At 38.3% G+C, this 21366-nt stretch overlaps 1 protein-coding gene across 1 annotated transcript; it reads left to right on the top strand.

Moving 5' to 3' along the window:
- Positions 1 to 14099: 14099 nt before the first annotated feature.
- LOC133714413 (3-oxoacyl-[acyl-carrier-protein] synthase II, chloroplastic-like) lies at positions 14100 to 20465 on the top strand. The gene is made up of 14 exons (XM_062140529.1): positions 14100 to 14825; positions 15583 to 15788; positions 15865 to 16068; positions 16492 to 16602; positions 16703 to 16798; positions 17004 to 17049; positions 17138 to 17217; positions 17591 to 17659; positions 18024 to 18108; positions 18883 to 19037; positions 19108 to 19188; positions 19443 to 19502; positions 19591 to 19757; positions 20047 to 20465. Exons 1-13 carry the CDS (start codon positions 14483 to 14485, stop codon positions 19705 to 19707), a joined length of 1653 nt encoding a protein of 550 aa, XP_061996513.1. The 5' UTR covers positions 14100 to 14482; the 3' UTR covers positions 19708 to 19757; positions 20047 to 20465.
- Positions 20466 to 21366: the final 901 nt, after the last annotated feature.

Here is a 21366-nt window from a genome sequence, read left to right on the forward strand (position 1 = left end):
CTTCTCTCTAGTATGCTATTTCTCTAATGGAAACCAGTGAAGTGCAAACCTCCTCCATCCGTTGCTTCTTTTGATCCCTTGAATCACTTCAAATTCTGATAAAATCTGGAACTTGTTTTCCTCTTTGAATTTTCATTTCATGTAATGAAGTTTCCATCTCGGCCAATTCGCCTTGTAGATTTTGATTGCTTGATTTATGGATATAGGATTTTTGGGTTTTTATTTCTTCACTTTTGGTTGTTTGGACATCTGGGCAGTCCGAAAAGGGTTAATCTTCATCATATTGAGAACTGGGAAGAGCCCAGCATGGCTGATGTACTATTTGGGTGCTATTTTTCTAGAAAATAAAAAGTGGAACTTCATGAACAAAGCCTAATTCTCAAAGACACTGACATATATATGTGATTGATTTTTTCTTTTCACTTTGAGAGATTTGAATTCCATTCAATTGATTTTGAATCGAGCCTTGAATCCTTCATCACTAAACGAACAGTTAATTAACATCCTCTTCTCTATACATTTTTTTCAATAAATCCTCTTCTCTATACATTGCAGACATGTGGTTTCCAACAATAATAGGCGGAGAAAACAAGAAGATTGATCCAATAAGACCATGCTGCTATTTGAAGTCCATATTCTGTGACTGAGAAGAAGTATATGCTCTGATATTTTTTCATTTCAGATCTGGGTTTTCTTCATGTGATTCTTCTACCGGTGAGTTTGATAGGAGAAACGACAGCATCAAAGAGAGTCCGTAGAGAGGGGTACGTATTTTGGAAAAGCCAATATTTATTTGATCTTAATGAGTATCCACGTGGCCACTCCTCATTCGGTAGTCAAACCATATCAGATGATGACATGATTTGACGGGAGCACTGAAAAATTTCTCGGCACAATTCTCGTTAAATTAGGTTTTTCAATCTTCTCTTCCTCCTTGTAAGTTCCCTAAAAATTTGTTTCCTTAGTGAGATCAAGAACTCTATTCAATGCTCTCTCATCTCCTACCTCCAATCAAATAGGGCTACTTCTCTTTTACAAAACTAGGGGGAGAAAGGGAAAAAACGCGTTTTCTAGTGAGAGAAACTCTCTCTTCTCTCTAGCAAACCCAGCTTTCCAGCTTTCCCCTCCTCCCCCCCCCCCCCTTTCTTGCCAGATCTAGATCACTCCGATCTGGATCTTTGGCTTGAAAGTCGGGGGAGATAATTTCCCTCTTCGTAAGGCTTTCCCCTACTCTTCTAGTGGTAGCTCTCCCCTGCCCCGGTGGTGGCAAGTATGATTTCCCTTTTACCTTTGCTTTCCTTTCCTTCCCAGCTCCCCTCTTCCAACCCTTCCTAATCTTTCATTTTCAGCATACCCATCCCTCTGTTCTTCTATTTTCTTCACCCTCCCCACCATCCCTCTTCCTTCTCATGTCCTTTCCATCATCTCTATCTTTACTTCTTCTTTCCTACTCTTTGCCTCAAATCTCTGATTCTTCATGGTTAAGATGCACATCCTCCTCACCCATCGGACTCCACTTCATTGATCACTCCTTAGTCCATCGGAGCTCCGTCGTCGGCGTCGCTTGGATTGTCTGTTTAAACAGGGTTTTCCCATTACCGCGCGTAAACCCGTTGAATACGGTAGTGCAACAAGGGTCTGCACGGTCTTCGGCTGTCTGTCCCTTTGATCCCTCTGCGGATCGCTCTCCTTCTCCTCTTCTCTTCTTCTTTTTTTTCTTCTATTTTGGTTTCTGTGTTTGTTTCTGAGGATGTTTTGTATGGTTCAGAGATTTGGGTTATGGAGATTTTTTGCTGGAATCTATGCTGCTGTGCTTGCACGGGATTGTTTTGGCTGGACTCCAAGTTTTCGTCGGCCGATGTGGTGACGTTTCTGTGTTACCTTTGGGGTTGGCGGCGTCGTCACTACGTCATCTCTCTCCTGTTGGATCTGCACTGTGGTTGAAGCTTGTAGGGCTGTTTGGGCTAGTTTGTTTTTGTCTGTTGGTGTTTTCTCTTTGGGCCCTTTTTGGGTCTTTTCCTTGTAATGTAGTTTTGTTTGAATAAAAATCTTTCCATCACAAAAAAAAAAAAAAAAATAGGGCCTACTTCTCTCCTCAAATTATTATAAGGGGTTTTGTCCATTTACCCCATTTCTAGAGATTTTTTTCCCACTTACCCCATTAAGTTTTTTTAATTCTCTCTTACCCAATACACTCTAAGGGAGTCTTCCCTAATACCCCATTAAGATTTTTTTTTTGTTTTTAATTTTTTTTTAATACCATTTTACCCCTCACCCCTTTGTTACTTAGAGAGAGAAATAGAGAAAATGGAAGAGAGAGAAACCATAGGAGACTTCGCCGGAGCCCGTCACCGGGCGCCGGAATCCGGTCACCGGCTGCCGCCTACCGGAATTTGCTGAAAATCTCACCGGAAAGTTTTTTTTGCCTCCAATAGACGTCTATTGCCCCCTAATAGACGTCTATTGCCCCCTAATAGACGTCTATTGGCCCCCAATAGACGACTATCAGCCATGTATTGCCCCCCAATAGACGACTATCAGCCATGTATTGCCCCCCAGTAGACGTCTATTGCCCCCCAATAGACGTTTAGATTACCGAAATGGTAATTAATCTTCCTAAAACTACACAAATAAAACTTTGATTAAAGAAAAAAAAAGAGGAGATTACATCAATTCAAAACGTCTATTGCTCCCCAATAGATGTCTATTACCCCCCAATAGACGCTTTAACAGATGTCTATTGCCCCAATAGAACTTTTTTTTCTTCATTTTTTCTTTCTATCAGGGCATTCTGCACCATTTTACCCAAAAAAAAAAAACAGAGAAATTGATTGAGTCACCCAATGAAAAGCTCTGGGCACCCATGTCCTCTTCTCCATTCCTGTTGCAGTCGGAGTCGACTTCTTCTTCTTTCTATTTGCTGCTCACCCAATCTTCTTCTTCTCTCTTCTTCCACAGTTGCAGACCAGACCGGAAACCTAACAAAAGTAGCACCACTATTTTGATTTGCAACCAAGAAGCTTCATCCAAATAAAAAAATAAAAATAAAAAGCTTTTGTAAAAAGGAGACTGCTCGGGACTTCAGGGGGAATATATGGCCAGAAATGAAGAGAATGGGCCGGAGCGGACCAAACCAGGATATCCCCGCTTCGAAATCCCCGGAATCCGACATGAATCTCGCCGGAGATGATTGATTCGCGGTGGCTGCAGTGGAATCGAGGCGAAGGAGATCGCCGACCGGGCTCTCCAATCCAAACCTTCTGATCGCAGAAGCCACCGTCGGCGAGCACGAAGATCAACGCCGTCGTCTGTCCGACTACGACGAGGAGAGAGCGACAGAGCTTTCATGGCAGAGAGAGAGAGAGAGACTGGAGGGCAAGGACCCAAGGGGATCGGAAACCTTCGTCGCCGGTGAGGTCGATCTCGACCATCACTCACATCCTTGCCTTCTTCGTCGTCTTCAAGCTTGGACTGCATCTCCGGCGCGGCCATCGCAGAGAGAGAAACCGGAGGTGGAGATCGGGGAGGAGAGAGAGAGAGGAGAGAGAGATGGGTTGCTGGCAGCGTGGAGAGGAGAGAGGAGAGAGGAGAGAGTGGCATCATGTAGTCTTTTAATTAGGTGAAGGGCAAAGTTGTCATTTCTCTTTAAATTGGGTTAGTGGGAATAAAAATCTGTTGCTGGGGTAAGTGGGATAACTTTGGCTCATTTTGGGGCTTTTGGTCAAGGACCCTTATTATTATAATTTTTTTTTGGTCAAACTCTCCTCAAATTATTGGGACCCCAAATCAGACCTAACACTTCCCACAAAAGAAACCTTTTTACTTTTCATGGGCCGCTGCATAAGATCACTAAAGCTCCAAATGTGCATAGGGAGAGTAGGAGCTAGGAGGTTGCAACAAAGACATAAGAGTGAAGAATAACCATAAACGGAATCGGGAATCCAAAATTGTTCGTGCAAGTAAAAAGTTTACGAATTCATTACGAAATATCATATCATAGAAAATTAAGTCATTTGTGTTGGGAGTTGGGACACAATCACACCATACATAAACCCTAGACGCTGAGTGCGTATAGCCCAAAACTATACATTTTGCATTCATCTTTGTGAACTTAAATATTAAATCTCTTAAACTAGCTAGCTAGGCCCATTGGTAATGAGGAACTGATTAAGAATATGAATATCTGTTTCTGAGCCACTTGAAAGAGGAAGAGGAAGTGTTTCATATCGATCTATATCATCAAATATGGATATACAAGTAAACAACTCGGAAAACTAATTAAGCTTTTCAGAGATGGTTGATATGAAGTTGGGGGAGGTAGTTGCCAGTCGTTGATCTCTTTAAGAAAAAGAAAAAAACATTTCTCGGCTTACGTACTTTGTTTATCGAAATATATTTGCATGAAAAGAGAGAGAGAGAGAGAGAGAGAGAGAGAGAGGGTTGAGGAATCTGGTTGAGAAGAGCGGGTGTTTGGCTTACCAACGTTGACTCTTTGATTGAATCCGATCTGCTTATATATTCTGGGTTTATTTTGGCACTCATCGAATCTTTTATAGTCAAGTAGCTAAATGTGAAATGCCAAGAGAAAGAGATGACATATGCATGGTGCTCGAAGCAACTAATCGAAAACTCGACCAAATAATACATGGCATGTAATTTTTTGTGATGATCGAGTGTGATCTGGAAAAAGACGATGGCATTTTATATAGTCTTCTACAAATGATGGATTGAACTAATGGTGCGAAAGAAACTGTGTTCACATGTTTAGGCTAAAAAAGTGTTCTCTAACCCATAGGTTTTGGCTAAAATCTCATTTTCTAAATTTCTTCCAGAAAACTTCCCAATTTTTAAAACGTTTGTTAACTGACTAAACTAAAAAATCTCGATGTAATTTTTCTTTAATGATTTTTTTTTATTTTCTAACTTTAAAAAATTGTAAAAATAAATTAAATCAAATTACTCATTTTTTTAATTCCTTTAGTTTGAGAAATGCTTAAAATTCATGATTTAGAGTTCAAAAAATGCTCATATCTAATTAAAACTTTTAAACCTTTGGTTTAAGGGAAAAACAAGAGAAGATGTGCTACATAAATTCTTTTTATTAATACAATAATACCACCCTCCACGTATATTCTTGTGCAAGTACAAAGGCAAGGACCAACAATCCTTGCAGCAAAAGTTTCCTATTTAAGTGGTCGTGTGACTACCTGTACAATAATTGGAGTAGATATGGAAGCATTTTAATGCCCAACCCTGATGCCGTATCAACAAGGTCACATCTTAGGAATCCGTTGGTTAGTTTAAAGTCACTTAATTTATCCCCTGAAAAATAAAAGCGCACCTTATTAAACAGAGAGATTTTTATAGGGTGGTGCTATTCACACACCTTTTTTCTCAATTCACACACTCCCTCTATTTTTCTATTACTTTAATTCAATTTTCTTTTAAAAATTACCCTAATTACCATTCTTTATAATTATGTTTATTTTATTTTATTTATTTGGCAAGTCAATCATCTTCAAATCTTAAACCCTTAGGGCCCGTTCGGTAAAGTTTTCAAAAACAAAATTTCAAAAACATTTTTTAAAAATGAAAAAGAGAAAAAAGAGATTATATTTTCCATATTGAAAATGAGTTCGGTATTTCATTCTCTTTTTTTATATTCCTTTTTAATATAAGAAATTCATGAGTCATGGTGTCATGGAAGCTGAGACTCAATGGAGATTCAGTATAACTCAGAGGCAATAGACTATCAATGGATTGGCGTACCCATGAATCTTTTGTATTTGATTTTCCTAAAAGTAGATAAGCAAATTGACGAGCAAACAAGGCAAGCTATTGTTTATGTAACAACCAATACAATCGAGTGTTTACTGGCCATAATCACTTATCAATCATGCAAGAGACTATATACAATCAACTCAATACCCAGATGATCGATAATTAATCATACAAGAGTTCTATATTTATATAAATCTTATATGTTTCTCAATCATTGTTTCTATAGATTCAATACAAGAATCCAGATCTAGAACTTTTACAGATTCTTAGTCATAATCCAACAATGGCACCGTTGACGGTGTAGTTTGGTCAGAATCCGGCGACTACAGGGGTCTGGGTAGTTTTTTCTCTTTGAGTTACCCAATGTTATTGGAAGTGTAAGGATGAAGAAGTGGAAGTTTTCTGGTGAGGAATGAAAGCAGATTGAGAGAAAACGTTGAAAACATCAATTTGACGTTTTCTGATTTTTAGAGTAAAGTTAGAAAACATTTTCAATTTTTATTTTCAGTATTTTTAAAAATAGGCTAACGAACAGATTTTCTTATTATTTTCATTTTTAAAAACAAAAATGGGATGTTATTTTCTCTACCGAACGGGCCCTTATTTTCTCGCAACTATTTTCCATTCCCTCTTTTCTTTTTCATCAAAAACTTCTCTAGCATAGTCATTCTATCTATCTAATATGATGCTTTGAAGTTTTTTTTTTAATCGAAGTAGGTCAGCCAGTTTTATAATATTCAGCAAGCAGTACCAGAATCGACACACCCCTGAGGGGCCAACACTTAGGACATACAAAGTACATATTCTAGAGAAAATAGAACCTCACACTCCCGGGTACACCCACATTTTAAGAAAGTTCACGCACTTTATTTCTAACAAAACCTAGAAAACTCAGAAGCTCTTTGAATAAAATGTTACAACCGAGCATCTAGATTTTGCGACCCAAAAGAAATTTAAATATTGCTAGGAGATGAGGACGCAAATTCCTCATCTACCATAATAAAATAAAAAACAAAAATGAAAAAAGCATCCCGAACCCTAGCAAAGATTGAAGCCAAAGCCCAAAAAGGGCCCAGACCCAACCATATGCTAAGGGGACCCCAATCAGTGGCTTTTCCCATCACCAAGCCGTCGTCGCCGCCAGCTGCAGCGCCACCGTCCTCGTTGAATCCCTGTAGCGATGCATCCTAACCTGCCGCGCAAATCGGGACCCCAAATCCGACCCCAATCTCGGGAGATCCAATGAGGTCTTCACTTCTACCACCAGTACTCCAAAGCAGAACACAAGCATGAGCCCGAATCAGGCATCCAGATCCGATCCCGCGCGATCCCAATCTTGATTCCGACCCTAGTATACCAGCCGGCACGAACTGAAGTCGACAGCCGGAGCCGATCCCAATACGGTTCTCAAAAGATGATCTCAATCCCAAGTCCGGCACCAGGAGTAAGGACGTCATTGTAATAATCTTTCGAACCAAATCCGGGTTAATTAAGAACACAACGATCTGCCCCACCCCAATAACCAAGGTAGCCGGCACCTGAACCGACACCAGAAACAAAGCTCCCCATCCATAGATCAGAGCATCCCCAAAGAAGAGAGCCCAGTAGCCCCAACAATTCAAGGAGACATGACGGAAAACACCGCCGCCATAATCCTCAGGCCAACCAGAAGAAATAAAGGAGAAAACCCACATTCTCCTAGCCGCAGTAGCATCACCAAAAGCCATGATGAAGAATTTTATCGAAGACGGAAGTCGTCAAGCAAACCCTAGCAGAGCTAGGTCAGTTTTACTGAATGGAACTATGCTTTGAAGTTTAATCATGGTAAAATAAGAAACTTTAGACCCATCTTTAGTGAAAATTTTACATGAAAAAAATATATATATGTTCAGTGATCATTCGAGCCCCTTTAAATCTATTATTCCTGGTAAGATTCTAACTGAAATTATTTGGTGTATTTGAATCCATTGAGCAATTATAGATCTTTACAACAACCTAATAATGATGGCCTTATGATTATAAACATGATTTGTTCTACTATATTATGCTAGTAGAACATAATTTTGTCCCTACACGAAGATTGCAACTCATTGCATTTAATATTATGTAGAGCATCTCCAAATTTTGTGCACATCATCAGCTGCAGTGTGTAAGCATGTGGCTGAAGTGGATAGAACGTTGATTCTATTTTTTTTTCAGGATGATGCACCTGGATTAAGAATCATAAACCAACAAGCATTGAGTTTGGTACTTTGCAAAGTATAAGGACAAACTTTACAATTTGGATTCAGTTTGATGAAGGTGATTACCTGAAAAGCATATTCTTTCTCTAATAATACATGTCATTCCACTTAATAAACGTATTATTTTTCCTTCATTTATAGGTAAAAAAAATTTGATTTATTGTATAAATTATAATTATGTTTGATTCATGATTGAATTGCCAAATAGAAAAAACAAAATTGAAAAAAAAAATAGATTTACAAAAGAGGGTAGTTAGGGTAATTTATAAAAAAGATTGAATTAAAGTAATAGAAAATTAGAAGGGGTGTGTGAATAGATAAAAAGGGTGTGTGAATAGCACCACCCTTTTTATATAGAGATTTTTACATACAAATACTCACAAAGATGACACACACATTTTCAACCGTTCTTTGGGCTTTTGGCTTATATTTAGTTGGATTTTTCCTTCTTACTTTAACTACTTTTGTTTTCTCTTGCCAAAAAAAAAAAAAAAAAAAAACTACTTTTGTTTTGGGAACCCTACGTTAATAGCTAGTCTATTTTCAATAATTCTCTTTTTGTTAGAGAGCTATGCACTTTTTTTTTTTTTAATCAAACTCAAATCGGGTGCCAATATATTGCATCACAAGCCATAATAGGTCGGTACATACCCTTCCGCCGTAGACAAGAAGCTAGTGGTAGTACCCACAATGGTACATAGCTATAGACCCACCCATTAGACAATTAAGTACGTAGACATAGCGAGAATTCTCTTTCGGTACTACTCCAGATGCGCTAAAGTTACATAGGGTGCCCAAAAGTGCCTAGGTTCCTAACAAGGAAATTATTGAAAAAAGACTAAGCTAAATTCATACTAGAGGCTGAGGGAAAAACACCTAGCCCAAATTAGTAAACCCAAAAAAGCAGCCCAAAGAGACAAAATATTGAACCCAAGGCCCAGTCGGACTGGCCCGATCCAAAGTTCCAAACCATGCATCTCCATCCACCCGGTAGATCCATGAGACCGTTCTGGTGCATCGCCGCTCAACCACACCGCCACCCCAATCTGCTGCCACAGCCTCCACGACCCATGCCACCACGACCAATGCCACCACGACCCATGCCGCCGCGGCCCACACCGCCTCGACCAAAGAAGCCTCGACCCACGCCGCCACGAAACAAGCAGCAATGCAGCGTCCCACTGTCCGAAGCGCCACGATCCCAACACCCCGCGCCAGTCCCGGAAGCCTCCGACCCGCCCAGACACTCCAAAACTCCCTTGCTGGATCTACACAGAAAAACAACGCCCAGAGACGCCACCAAGATCCTCCGCCAACCATCTTGCCAAACCACGAGCCCAACATCTTTTCTCCAAACCATAGCCCATGCAATGAATTACCCGTCCGGCAACCAGCATAGGGACAACGCAGCAACGCTACCCGTGGCCGCCGCCGGACATGATAACGTTTGGTGGTGTAGGGTCTCTCTCGCGGCGCTAGTAGAGAGCTATGCACTTTGTTGTGCTTTTAGCGAATCTTCTGGAGTAGTACCGAAGGAAGATTCATGCTATTTCGATGTATTTACTGTCAAATGAGTGCCCTAGTTTCTACGTATTACTGTGGGTACTAGCACAACTTCTTGCCTACCCCTAATTGGTAACAGGAGGGTATGTAATGGTCATTCTAGTTTGTATTCAGTATATTGGCTTCTACCTTGATTCAAAAAAGAAAAAAAAAATGACACACACATTAAGTATGAGTTCACTTCCTTGTGAGTGTCTTCTGTATACGTATACCATACGTCAAAGATATTCTGCAAAAAACCGACTTAGTTAATTAAAGAGAGTTTCTATTGGGACCTCCAAATCTGCTCACTTGACCTCACTCTATTATGAATTATTAAATGACATATATAACCTACTATAAAATGACTATTAAGGACAAAAATTATACCAAAAAAATATTATATTTATTTTATGTAGACTTTCCAATTCAATAATATTAGATTGTATTCCTTATTATTTTTCTTATCTATTTTCATTTTCCAATTTCACTACATACTCATTAAAGCATTCATATATATTTAATAAGAATTAAAAATATGATTAAGATCATGTAACATAAAAATGTATGATATATATGTTGAACGCATATTGGTGAGGGAAAACAAAATAAATCCTCTTATGATTTATGACCTAAATCTAAGTCAATCCATTATATTTACAAAAAAAAAAGACACTAAAAATATTTAAATAATTAATCATGTGGTAACAAAAAATACAGAAAAAAATAAATAAACATTAAAAAACGAATGTTTTTTTTTTTTGAGAATAAAAACAAATGATTTCTTCATTTTTTTTTTTGCACAGCTAAAATAGAAAAAAAAATATTTAAATAATTAATCATGTGGTACAAAAAATACAGAAAAAAATAAACATTAAAAAACGAATGATCTTTTTTTGAGAATAAAAATAAATGATTTCCTCTTTTTTTTTTGCACAGCTAAAATAGAATTTAAAAAAAAAAAACATAATAGTTCATGGCATTTTCTTATTGATTAGACATTAATTTTTGAAACTCAAGTTTGATTAAGAAATGTATATTTAGTTAAGATTTATAGAGTGATTAAATCATTGAAATGACTAAAATTTTTATTTTAAAGATAATAATTTGTTTGCAAATTATATGAGTGAGGTTATTTGAGGAAGTTTAGTGAGGTTTAGTGAGTAAATTTAATATTTGAATATTTGATAAGAGGTGTAAAAAGCATAGAGGTCAAGTGAGTAAATTTGGAGGTTCCAATAGAAAAACTCTTAATTAAATCATTCAATATAGCCGGAACATTACACACACCAATGTGGTGACCTAAAAAGACTTCTAACTAGCCAAACTTTTTTTTTTAAGGGAAATACAACAAACTTTATTAGATGAAACTGAGAAGTACATGGAGCGATGCAAAAGCATCGAAAGGAAAAACAATAAAGCATAACAAGATGCACAAACGCATCTATAAAATAGGAGAACAATAAAAGATAGCACGATGCACAGACGCATCTAAAATGAAAGGTAACCATGTGACTTGATGTCGGACGACATCGCTGCACTGCATATGTCACGAGAGCAGTGTAAATATAACCGTAACCGTAACCGGTGATATGATCACCTAGGAGAGGTGATTCGCTCACCAGGAGTTCGAAAGTAACCGAGGGTGTCAAAAACTCGAAAATTAGCAAACGAACTCCCAAGAACCAGAACAAATACCATATCAATACGAGCAGCTGTCTCGGATCCAAGATCCGGATTTGAATACGACCCGGGTCCCAAATTCGGATCCAAATCAGGCCTGAATCCAAAATCACATCTGCCGAGGCAAACTTGACAAAGGCCCAGGCCCAGTCCAAAGTCCTACTTGAACAATCCAACTGAACAGAGGGCCAGCCAACCCTAGCACAGGCCCACCTTGAATAGCCCAAACAAGAAAGGGCCCAGGTCCATAGTTGGCCACCCAAAATCCCTCTGGGCACCCATACCTGCCTTGTCCACGTCCCCAGTCGCTGAGCCACCAGTCCTCGCCGGAGGACCCCCGTCCCGGCCTTGTGCGCACGACTCAAGACGTCGCCTACAGCCCCATCAGTCTTGTGGCGTTGTCCGAGGAATACCGAAGATCTTCTACCCCAGAACCAACCCCCACTAATCATATCTATAGCAGAGCAAACGCCGAATCCAGTCTCCGACTCCGGCCATCGATCTGTCATCTTCCCATCATCAGTGATCATAATCACGCACCGATCCGCTGTACGCCTCACCACCACCGGTCCAGATCTAACCAATAAACCCACTTTCAGACGTGCCCGACTCGGTCGGAGACGGTTCAAAGCCGGTGTTGTTCCAAACCAACAAGGCGGCACAACCTCTTCTTCTCCCCACCAGCCACGATCAGATAGAGTCTGGGACCAGAAGGTTGTCACCGGGAAGCATGCTTGCTGCGACTGGTAAGCGTGCACGGTAGAAGCCGTACACAAGGGTAACGACGCAGAGAACGGTGTCAGAGATTTGCTCCATCGACGAAGGAGGAAGGTACAGAGAGGCCAAGAGCGGCGCTCTCCCAACCCTAGCAGAGCGCTAGGTATTTTCATAAGTCTCTCCTTTCTACGTAGCTAGCTAGTTGATTTCTAACTAGCCAAACTTGATAGTGGTTATTACTATCTAATCCTAAATTTTTTTTGTTTTTTTTTTGTAAAAACTAATTAAAAGGCTATCTAATCCTAATTGGTACACCTAATGTACAATAGTTTGGTAAAGATCATTAAGTTTCCAATTGCATGTCCTAGCCTATTCAAGAAGACAAAAGCAACCAAATTACTAAATTCATGAATTGTGGTCTATATAGAGTCTAGAGACAAAAACAAAAGATTAAAAACTCTAATTGATTAACCACTAGGAACAGTGGGGTGGTAGAAGGTCCCAGTCTGGAACCCCCAGGTCTGGCTTTTGAATCTCCATGAGGCCTTAGTGGCCAGCCAATGGGTGCTTAATGCCCCGTGGCGTTCGGAAGGGATTAATCCGGCTCTGCTGGGATACCCCCCGAAGGGTGTGTGTATTGCTAACTTTCTAATGCTAACCTCCCCCAATAAAATAAAAAAATTTACCCAGCAAATTTCTTAGTATACCCAGTTGTGAAAATGTACTCATTAATTTTCAATTTTACCCTTATTTAAACCCAGCACTCACTCATGGTGCTTATCTAAACTGCCGCCAATCGACCAACTTCAACTCATCATCCTCTGTGTGTGTGTGTGTGTGTGCATACACTGATCGTCATCTACAAAGAACGCGTCAACGATGGAAGGAGAACTCATTTATGCTCAAACAAGTAGAATCCAAACCCCATGAAGCTCTTGAACTTTCATATTTTGAATCCAATTGGCAAGTATACTTAAATACTAGATCTAGATCAATGAAACTTTCTTCTATCTCCTGTGAGAAGTTCTATACTCTTCCATTTATTCCATCATCGCCAGACACCTTCCCATGAGGATTCTAATAGACTTCCAAACTTGATCATGTTTCTAGACTCGAACAAGAGTCTCTCTCCAAATAAACCATATGTTTTTTCATGAGACACAATTATCCAAGAAACCCAGTTCCTCAATACCAAACCATTGGTACCCTCAACGCCCATGAACATTTATAATGATCTGCCCATAAAATTTGCAAGTCTTTGAAAGATCAAAGAAAAGAAAAAAAGTCTCTAAAAGTATGTGAATTTCAACCAATGTTTGTCGCAAAATCTAGGAGAAATGATGGGGACTCAAGTCTCAGGTAGGGAGTTGAGGCGGCTATGTGTGACATAGACATTTTTCAACAAATTGGGGTAAAATTGGAAATACAAAAATAATTTTTAAATGTTGGATACATTTAGATATTTGCTGGGTTCATTTAGCAAGAACCAAATAAAATAATAGCAAATTTTTGCCAACCAACTTTCTCCTCTAATTTTCTTTTGATTCGTTGTCCATCTTGTATGGTAATTTCATAATCCGAATCTTTCTTTATATAAATAATTTCTTAATGATAATCTTGACAAAGATTGAACCAAATTAAAAATTACATAATCATAATGATGTTTGAGAGATTTATCCATATAACAAATTGTTCGAGTCAAAAGATCATATTACGAGAGGAGGCTGAAACTTTGAAACAAATTAAAATGATTATTGACAAATATGAATAGCAACTTGTCCTAAAACAAAATGTGTAGTTAATGACCAAAGACTATAGTATTTAGCGAGACCATCTGTTTTCACTTTTCACACCTATATTATCATGTGTTAAAAATGTAGGCCAACAAAGAACTAAAATTTTGCACAAGAAGCAATAGAACAAAGAGTCGAAAAATCATAATTTAAGAACAGTGAATCAAGCAAAATATATACACACATAAAAAAAAGCAGTGTACATGTGAGTCACACACTCACACAGCGGCTAAACACACTATACAACAATTTAAGTAAGACAAAAATGAATTTGAGTAGAAAAATGAGTAAATATAAATTTTCTGGTCATAGATCTTTGGTATTTTTTGGTAGATGTTGATGATGATGTATTAAGGGGAAGAGTGAGTCAGTATCCTTCTCTCTTTCCTCCTCAGAGGCATCAGAGCACAGTGAGCAGAAAGAGACCCAGAGAGCAAGAAAGAGAGAAAAGCTGCTTTTGTCTTTGTTATTCTCAAGACTTCTCCTTTCCATCCACCCAATACTTCTCTCGGCTCTTCTTCCTCTCCAACCGTTTCAAACACCCACAGAGAGAGAGAGAGAGAGAGAGTTGCAGTTACACATAGGAAAACAGAGACGAAAGAAATCGAATGCGCCCGATTGAATCACCATTTCTGATCTTCATCGCCTACCCTATTCAATTCGGAGACTTTGGAGCTCATCCCCATCTGGGTTTTTGATTTCGCCATCAAAGAACCAACCATCATGGCTGCCGCCACTTCGGCCGCGTCTCCTCTCTGCACGTGGCTGGTCGCCGCTTGCATGTCGGTCACGTGCGACGGGGACTACTCCGCCCGGCCGTCACGTGCCAAGTTGGGTGGTGGCCGGAGACGGAGGCTGGCGAAATGTAGTGGCAGCTACTGCTTAAGTAGTAGGGGCGGATCCAGCATTCAGGGCCTGATGACTTCTTGTTTGGCGTTTGAGCCTTGCGATGAGTACTATAGCTCTCAGGGTTTATCTTCTTTGGGCTCAAATGGGCTGTCCTCGCTCTTTGGATCCAAAACTGGGTCTTTGAATCGAAGCAGGAGGCGCTTTAATGCCCATTCTGGTAATTGATTTTGACCCTTTTGATTGATTCTAGCTTCATGCTTATTGTGTTTTTTTTTTTGGGTTCAGAATCTTGTTTTTATCTGTTAGTGTATGTTTTGCGTGTGTGTTTGCTTGCTTACTTGGGAAGTTTGCATCTGAAGTGAGATTTAAATCATTTAATTTAGGTGATTGATTTCTGTAATGGTGGATTTTGGAGTTGTAATATTCTGGTTATGTTTGTGTAAAATCTTGATTATGAACCCATTGAGCTGATATCATCCGTAGTTTGGTTTACCTAAAGTTGGCATACCTATTAGGAACCAATGTTGTTGGAAAGAGGGTAGGAAAAACTTGCATGCTGTGTTTATTTTGTCTTCGGTTGTAATAACAATGGGTGAATAGCCAGATGATTTGTTTGTTCAGAATATCTGTAATTGCAGATTGTTGATTCGTGAATGGGCCAGGAAGCTTTATCTAAATAGAAAAGGGAATGAAAGGTTTTGTTAGTCAAAATTTGGCACCTTAAAAAGATAAAGAGGAAAGGTTCTTTGTTTGTGTTAGGTGTGCATGCAAGTTTTTTAGTGAGTCCTAAAACTCTCATGTTACCTAATACATCTTTAAGGACTCCCAAGTCCCCAACTTTGGTATTGCGGAGATTCAAATTGGAGAAGAAATTTGGCACTCGGTAGTTATAAAGTAAATTACTGATTCTATATTCTCTGATATCCATGCCACCTTTGCCTTATATAATTTTACTGTCATTACTGGAAATATAGGGGAAACCATGGCTGTTGCTGTGCAACCTACTGAAGAATTAACAAAGCAAAAGAAACCTATAACAAGACAGAGGCGAGTGGTTGTGACAGGAATGAGTGTGGTGACCCCACTTGGTCATGATGCTGATGTTTTCTACAATAATCTGCTTGAGGGTGTTAGTGGCATTAGTGAGATAGAAGCTTTTGATTGTTCCCCATTTCCTACGGTGATTAATTATCTAAACCTCTCGTCATTTGTTGCTTTCTCAATATTTTGTTCTGACTGCCTTTTCTTTTCTTTAGAAAATTGGTGGAGAGATCAAGTCCTTTTCCACTGATGGATGGGTAGCACCAAAGTTTTCCAGAAGAATGGATAAATTCATGCTTTACTTGCTTACTGCTGGAAAGAAAGCCTTGGCAGATGGTGGAATTACAGAAGAAGTCATGGAGAAAATTGATAAAACTAAATGTGGGGTGTTGATCGGTTCTGCAATGGGTGGAATGAAGGTAACATTAGTGCTATATGGTTCAACAATTTCTAAATATTTTGGAGAATGGCCAACACTTGGTTTAGAAGAGCTCTCACTGATTGGTTTTCTGGTTCATGTTCTCTAAAAAGTATAGTTTGAAATAAGTATGCCAATTTCACACCTACCACTGTGTCATTTCCACCAGAGATAATGCGTACCAAAAGTATTTTGATGTCAGAAATTACTTGATTTTGTATTTAGTTTTTAATGTAAAACAGTACATCAGCATCTGACTCACTCCCTTATTCAAAAAATTTGGTAATGGTAAAAATCTTTTTGAAAAAAGTAAAATACCATGCCAGATGTCCCACATAGAACCAAAAGTCCTGCACCTGAACGAGGAACCTGATACGTTCTTCATTGTCGCAGATGATTGATTTGGTGTTTTGGTATTGAACAGATCTTCAATGATGCAATTGAAGCTTTACGGGTTTCATATAAGAAGATGAATCCTTTCTGTGTGCCTTTCGCAACTACAAATATGGGTTCTGCCATGCTCGCAATGGATCTGGTGAGCTTATGTTTATGTTGCGGTGGTACTCTCTGATGTTTCTTGGTGGCCGTTCAAATTTTGTAATATTTTTAACTGCTTATTCCCCTTAAAATTGCAGGGTTGGATGGGCCCAAATTATTCAATCTCTACTGCTTGTGCTACAAGCAACTTCTGCATTTTGAATTCAGCAAATCATATCATTAGAGGTGAAGCTGTAAGTTCTCTGGATTTTTCACTAGCACCCCAATGGGATTATGGAAACCTAATTCACTAAAATGTCTATAAGTTCTATGAAGTGATACGACAAATAAATTTTAGAACCTTAAAAGAAAAATATAGAAAAGAAAAGGAAGGATATAATACAGTCCTCCATGTACAGCATTTAATTCTGTTGCAACATTCTTTGAAATTCTATGCAGGACATTATGCTTTCTGGTGGTTCAGATTCAGTAATGATACCTATTGGTATTTCTCCCATCTCTTACTACATTTTTTTTGTCTCCAAATTGCAAGAAGTTTTCATGATAAGCTTGTTCTTATGTTATTGCTACAGGCTTGGGAGGCTTTGTGGCATGCAGAGCACTTTCACAAAGGAACAGTGATCCAACTAAAGCATCACGACCTTGGGATACTGTAATGTCATGAATAGTCCTGTTACTCAAACATCTTCTTTTTTCCATTGTCATTGGCTATGTGCTGAGACTTATCTATATTTTTGTTAGCGAAAAAAAAGAAAAAGAAAAAAAAAGAAGGTAAAATCACATCATGTTTTTGTTGTCAGAATATAAATTAGTCTTAGTATCAAGTGTAGGCATCCTATTATAACTAAACCTTGTCTAGCCTCGTATAGTAAATTTGAGATTTGAGTTTATTTACTAGTGAAGTGTTTAACAAGTTGACAAGTGAATGCATTTGGAATAAAAAAAACTTGGCAAGTCCTGATTGCTTAGTTGTGGGCTTACATCTGTTTTGTTTCTCACAAGATGTGGTTTTGGTTATTGGACAGAATCGTGATGGATTTGTTATGGGGGAAGGAGCTGGAGTGTTGCTTCTAGAAGAGTTAGAACATGCTAAGGTATTTAAACTCTAAATTTATGTGCATGGTTTGGGTGTCTATGTATGTCACCTTGTCTTGTCCGTTTAGTAGAGGTCAACATGTCTGTAAGATTGACGTCATCTGGGACTTATCCCACACACTGTGTCAAGTCTGTATCTGTAGTTCCCTTGAATAGAACCAGTCATGTTTTTTTTTTTTTTTTTTTTTACTTCTGTCAGGCTACATGGGTGACTTGTAGCTGTTTTAATTGCTGCTACCCTAGCCTCTTGAACCCATTATCTGATTCTACTTTTCTTTCTCGCTATCTGATATGATGCTACATTATTTGTATGTAGAAGTTACTTTAGATCCCTTAGTTTCATTAATATTTTGGATTTGGCAGAAAAGAGGTGCAACCATCTATGCAGAGTTTCTTGGTGGAAGCTTCACATGTGATGCTTACCACATGACTGAGCCACGCCCTGATGGTAATATTCTTTCATTAACAATAAAACTCTCTCTCTCTCTCACACAGACACACATTCATTGTCTTGTTGATCTAAGGGAACAAGAGTATTTTTTTGTTATTTTTCAGACCAAAAAAAGAAAAAGCGTATTTTCTTTTAAGTCTCTTCTGCTGATATACTAGTTTCATTGTTTTCAGTTCTCACATTTTCATTGTTCTACCCAATTCAGTATCTTTTGTTCCTGACCAAAAGAAAAAAACAAACATAAGTTTGTTGTGTTTTTTTTTTTTAAATTATTCTTTTGTTTCTCATCAATCCCCCTAGTTTCTTTAGGTGTTTCTTATTTTATTTATTTAATTTTTTTTTTCTTAAAGGTTTCTTGCAAGGTTAAGATATTAAAGATTAAAGAACAGTAATTGAAACATTTCACAAAAAATATTGTTTAGGAACTCTCTGTTTATTTACTTTTTCGGTAATTGACTTCATATGTTGTTTGTAAGAGAGTTGAGAGTTCTGTCATACACCAGGGTTGTCCTGAGTCACCTTGCCTTCTGTTCCCTTGAATTACATATATTCTAGAATCTGAGTAGGTTATTATTGTTAGCATCATATGTTATTTAGAAACTCTGTTTATTTACTTTTTCGGTAATTGACTTCATATGTTGTTTGTAAGAGAGTTGAGAGTTCTGTCATACACCAGGGTTGTGCTGAGTCACCTTGCATTTTGTTCCCTTGAATTACATATATTCTAGAATCAATGTAGTATTGACGTTATCTGTTTTGTATCTGAAACAGGGGCTGGAGTTATTCAATGCATAGAGAAGGCATTAGCTCAGTCTGGCGTATCTAAGGAAGACGTCAATTACATTAATGCACATGCAACATCCACACCAGCTGGAGACCTAAAAGAGTATCACGCTCTGATGCATTGTTTTGGCCAGAATCCTGAGGTAACCTCAATTCACAAGCATCTCATTTCAATTTTATTGGCATGTGGTTGAAGACCTCTACCTTTTACAGTTGAGAGTCAACTCTACAAAATCCATGATTGGTCACCTGCTAGGAGCAGCTGGCGCAGTCGAGGCTGTTGCAGCAGTACAGGTAACATATGTGATGCTTTTTACTTGGAAAAAATGTTTTTTTTTTTCCTTAGTTTTATGTCATGTGGGATGCAAAGGCGCAATTCATGTGCTTTTGTTAAATGAACAAGTTGTTTGACTTCGCTTTTCAATACTGAAGTAGTTGGTAGAACCTGCAGATTTTGTGCACTTATCTATTTTGTTCTCCCCCCCCCCCCCCCCCCCCCCCCCTCCCTTTCTCTGTTGTTTTTCTTGATATTTACTCTATTTATACAGGCAATACGAACTGGATGGGTTCATCCAAATATTAATCTGGAAGACCCAGATGAGGGTGTGGTATGTTGTCTTCCATTGCCTTTTCACTCTTTTTCAATGTTTACTGCAAATTATTTTCAATGTAGCTGACAGATTTATGTGAATTCAGGATATGAAAGTGCTTGTAGGCCCAAAGAAAGAAAGACTGGACATTAAGGTGGCATTGTCTAATTCGTTTGGGTTTGGCGGCCACAACTCATCAGTTTTGTTTGCTCCTTACAAGTAGTAACACAGATCTAGTGACCAACTCCAACTTTTACTTCAATATCACTGAAGGTATGTTTACTGGTTATCTTTTACCTTTTACTATAGATTTATAATTACTATAGATTTATAAATTTTGACATGGAAAACTAACCAAGCAATTCATAAACTAAAGTCTGGATCATTTGGCTAGAGTCTGGATAAACCAAATATCTAATTTAGGACAATTACCATCAAACTTTTCAATGCTCTTCTGGCAAAAGAACAAAAAGTAAAAAATACTTTCGTCTGTTTAACCTGCTTGCTTATTTAAGAGATCTTGTTATTTGCATGATATTAATGGGAACACTCCACTTCGCAGAGAGCACCCAGGAAGTCTCTGGTATTTGATCTTCTGTTTGGTTGGGTGAATTGTGACTATGAAAATGGAATTGGTTGGACAGCTGATCACTTGAGAAGACTGTTGAGGTGTACCCGAGGAGAATATTAGGAGCTCACCCAATGGTTTATCAAGAAATACTTTCGCTTCTTATTGTTGTTAGAAAACTTCCCCATGTCCTTAATATCCACAGTAGGGTTTGATCTTATGCGGCAGTCACTGAACCACCGTAAAAGCAGTAGTTGATTTTGGTTTTCATGTACAAGTAGTTGGCTGATCAGATAACCAACTGTAATGAAATTTGAGTTGGCAGTTGCGTGACATTGTGTTTCTTAGTACTTTTTGTATTGTAATTGTAAGTTGGAATCTATTTCCGACTACAAAGGTACACAGTTTGATTACATCCTAAAAAATTTTGATCTAATTCAGGGCTGCATTATCTACATACAAATCAATAAAATTGAGGAAAAACTGTGTCTTAGATCAGAAGTTTTGCAGTCTGGCGTAAATAAGTATATACGGCGGTGTAAGTTTACATACAACAAATATGTAATTTTGTCCGTCCATAAATTGAGTCAGTTATTTGACACTCAAAACCGTCTAATCTTAGTGATATGTGAAGATACACGCCGTGTACCGAAGACCTTGTGATATTCTCTACATTAACCTTTAGCATTTCACTTGGTTAAAAATTAAGCAAGCTATGTACAAGAGCTAGCATTTGTTGACAACATTTAATATAGTTATGACTCGTTGACTAGAATTAAAATGTAACACAAACAAAAAGTTAAATTTATAAGTGATCAATCAAAACTCAAAAGCAAAAAAAACAGATTGTTAGTTAAAGCACGCTCTTAGAAATAATATATATGAACAAAATACTATGAAGCCAATTCTTTGAAACCAAAAAAAAAAACAATGAAGCCAATAACACAAAGGGGGAAGCTATTTGACTTGTAGACTTCAAAAACTCGTAGTCTAAAAAAAAGAAGTAAATGAAAAGAAAATAATCAAGCAGAAGTTGAACAAGAACGACATGGACATTTGTCTATATAACCTAGCACTCTCTTCATGTCTGGAGTCATGACGAAGGGAAAGTCTTCAAGTAGTATTTCAAAATCATTTCGTGCATTCCCTGTCACTGAAACTAGGCTCTCTGAGTAGATACAAGATCGGATCAATTGAAGCCCTTGACCAAAACAAAGCTGCTCCATATATCTTTCCGGCGCTTGGGTCCCGAACCATGTTGTATGAGAAACTCGCCATTTCGCCAAAAACCTAGTAGTATGTCAGCAAATGCAA

Source organism: Rosa rugosa, chromosome 1, assembly GCF_958449725.1.
Source record: "Rosa rugosa chromosome 1, drRosRugo1.1, whole genome shotgun sequence".
In the NCBI taxonomy this organism is placed as follows: Eukaryota; Viridiplantae; Streptophyta; class Magnoliopsida; order Rosales; family Rosaceae; genus Rosa; species Rosa rugosa.

Excerpts from the sequence above, each read along its gene's own strand:
- LOC133714413 (XM_062140529.1), top strand. The coding sequence starts at position 14,483 with ATGGCTGCCGCCACTTCGGCCGCGTCTCCTCTCTGCACGTGGCTGGTC. Across the intron at positions 19,189-19,442 it reads AGGCTGTTGCAGCAGTACAG|GCAATACGAACTGGATGGGT; the intron begins GTAACATATGTG and ends CTATTTATACAG. Across the intron at positions 19,503-19,590 it reads AAGACCCAGATGAGGGTGTG|GATATGAAAGTGCTTGTAGG; the intron begins GTATGTTGTCTT and ends ATGTGAATTCAG.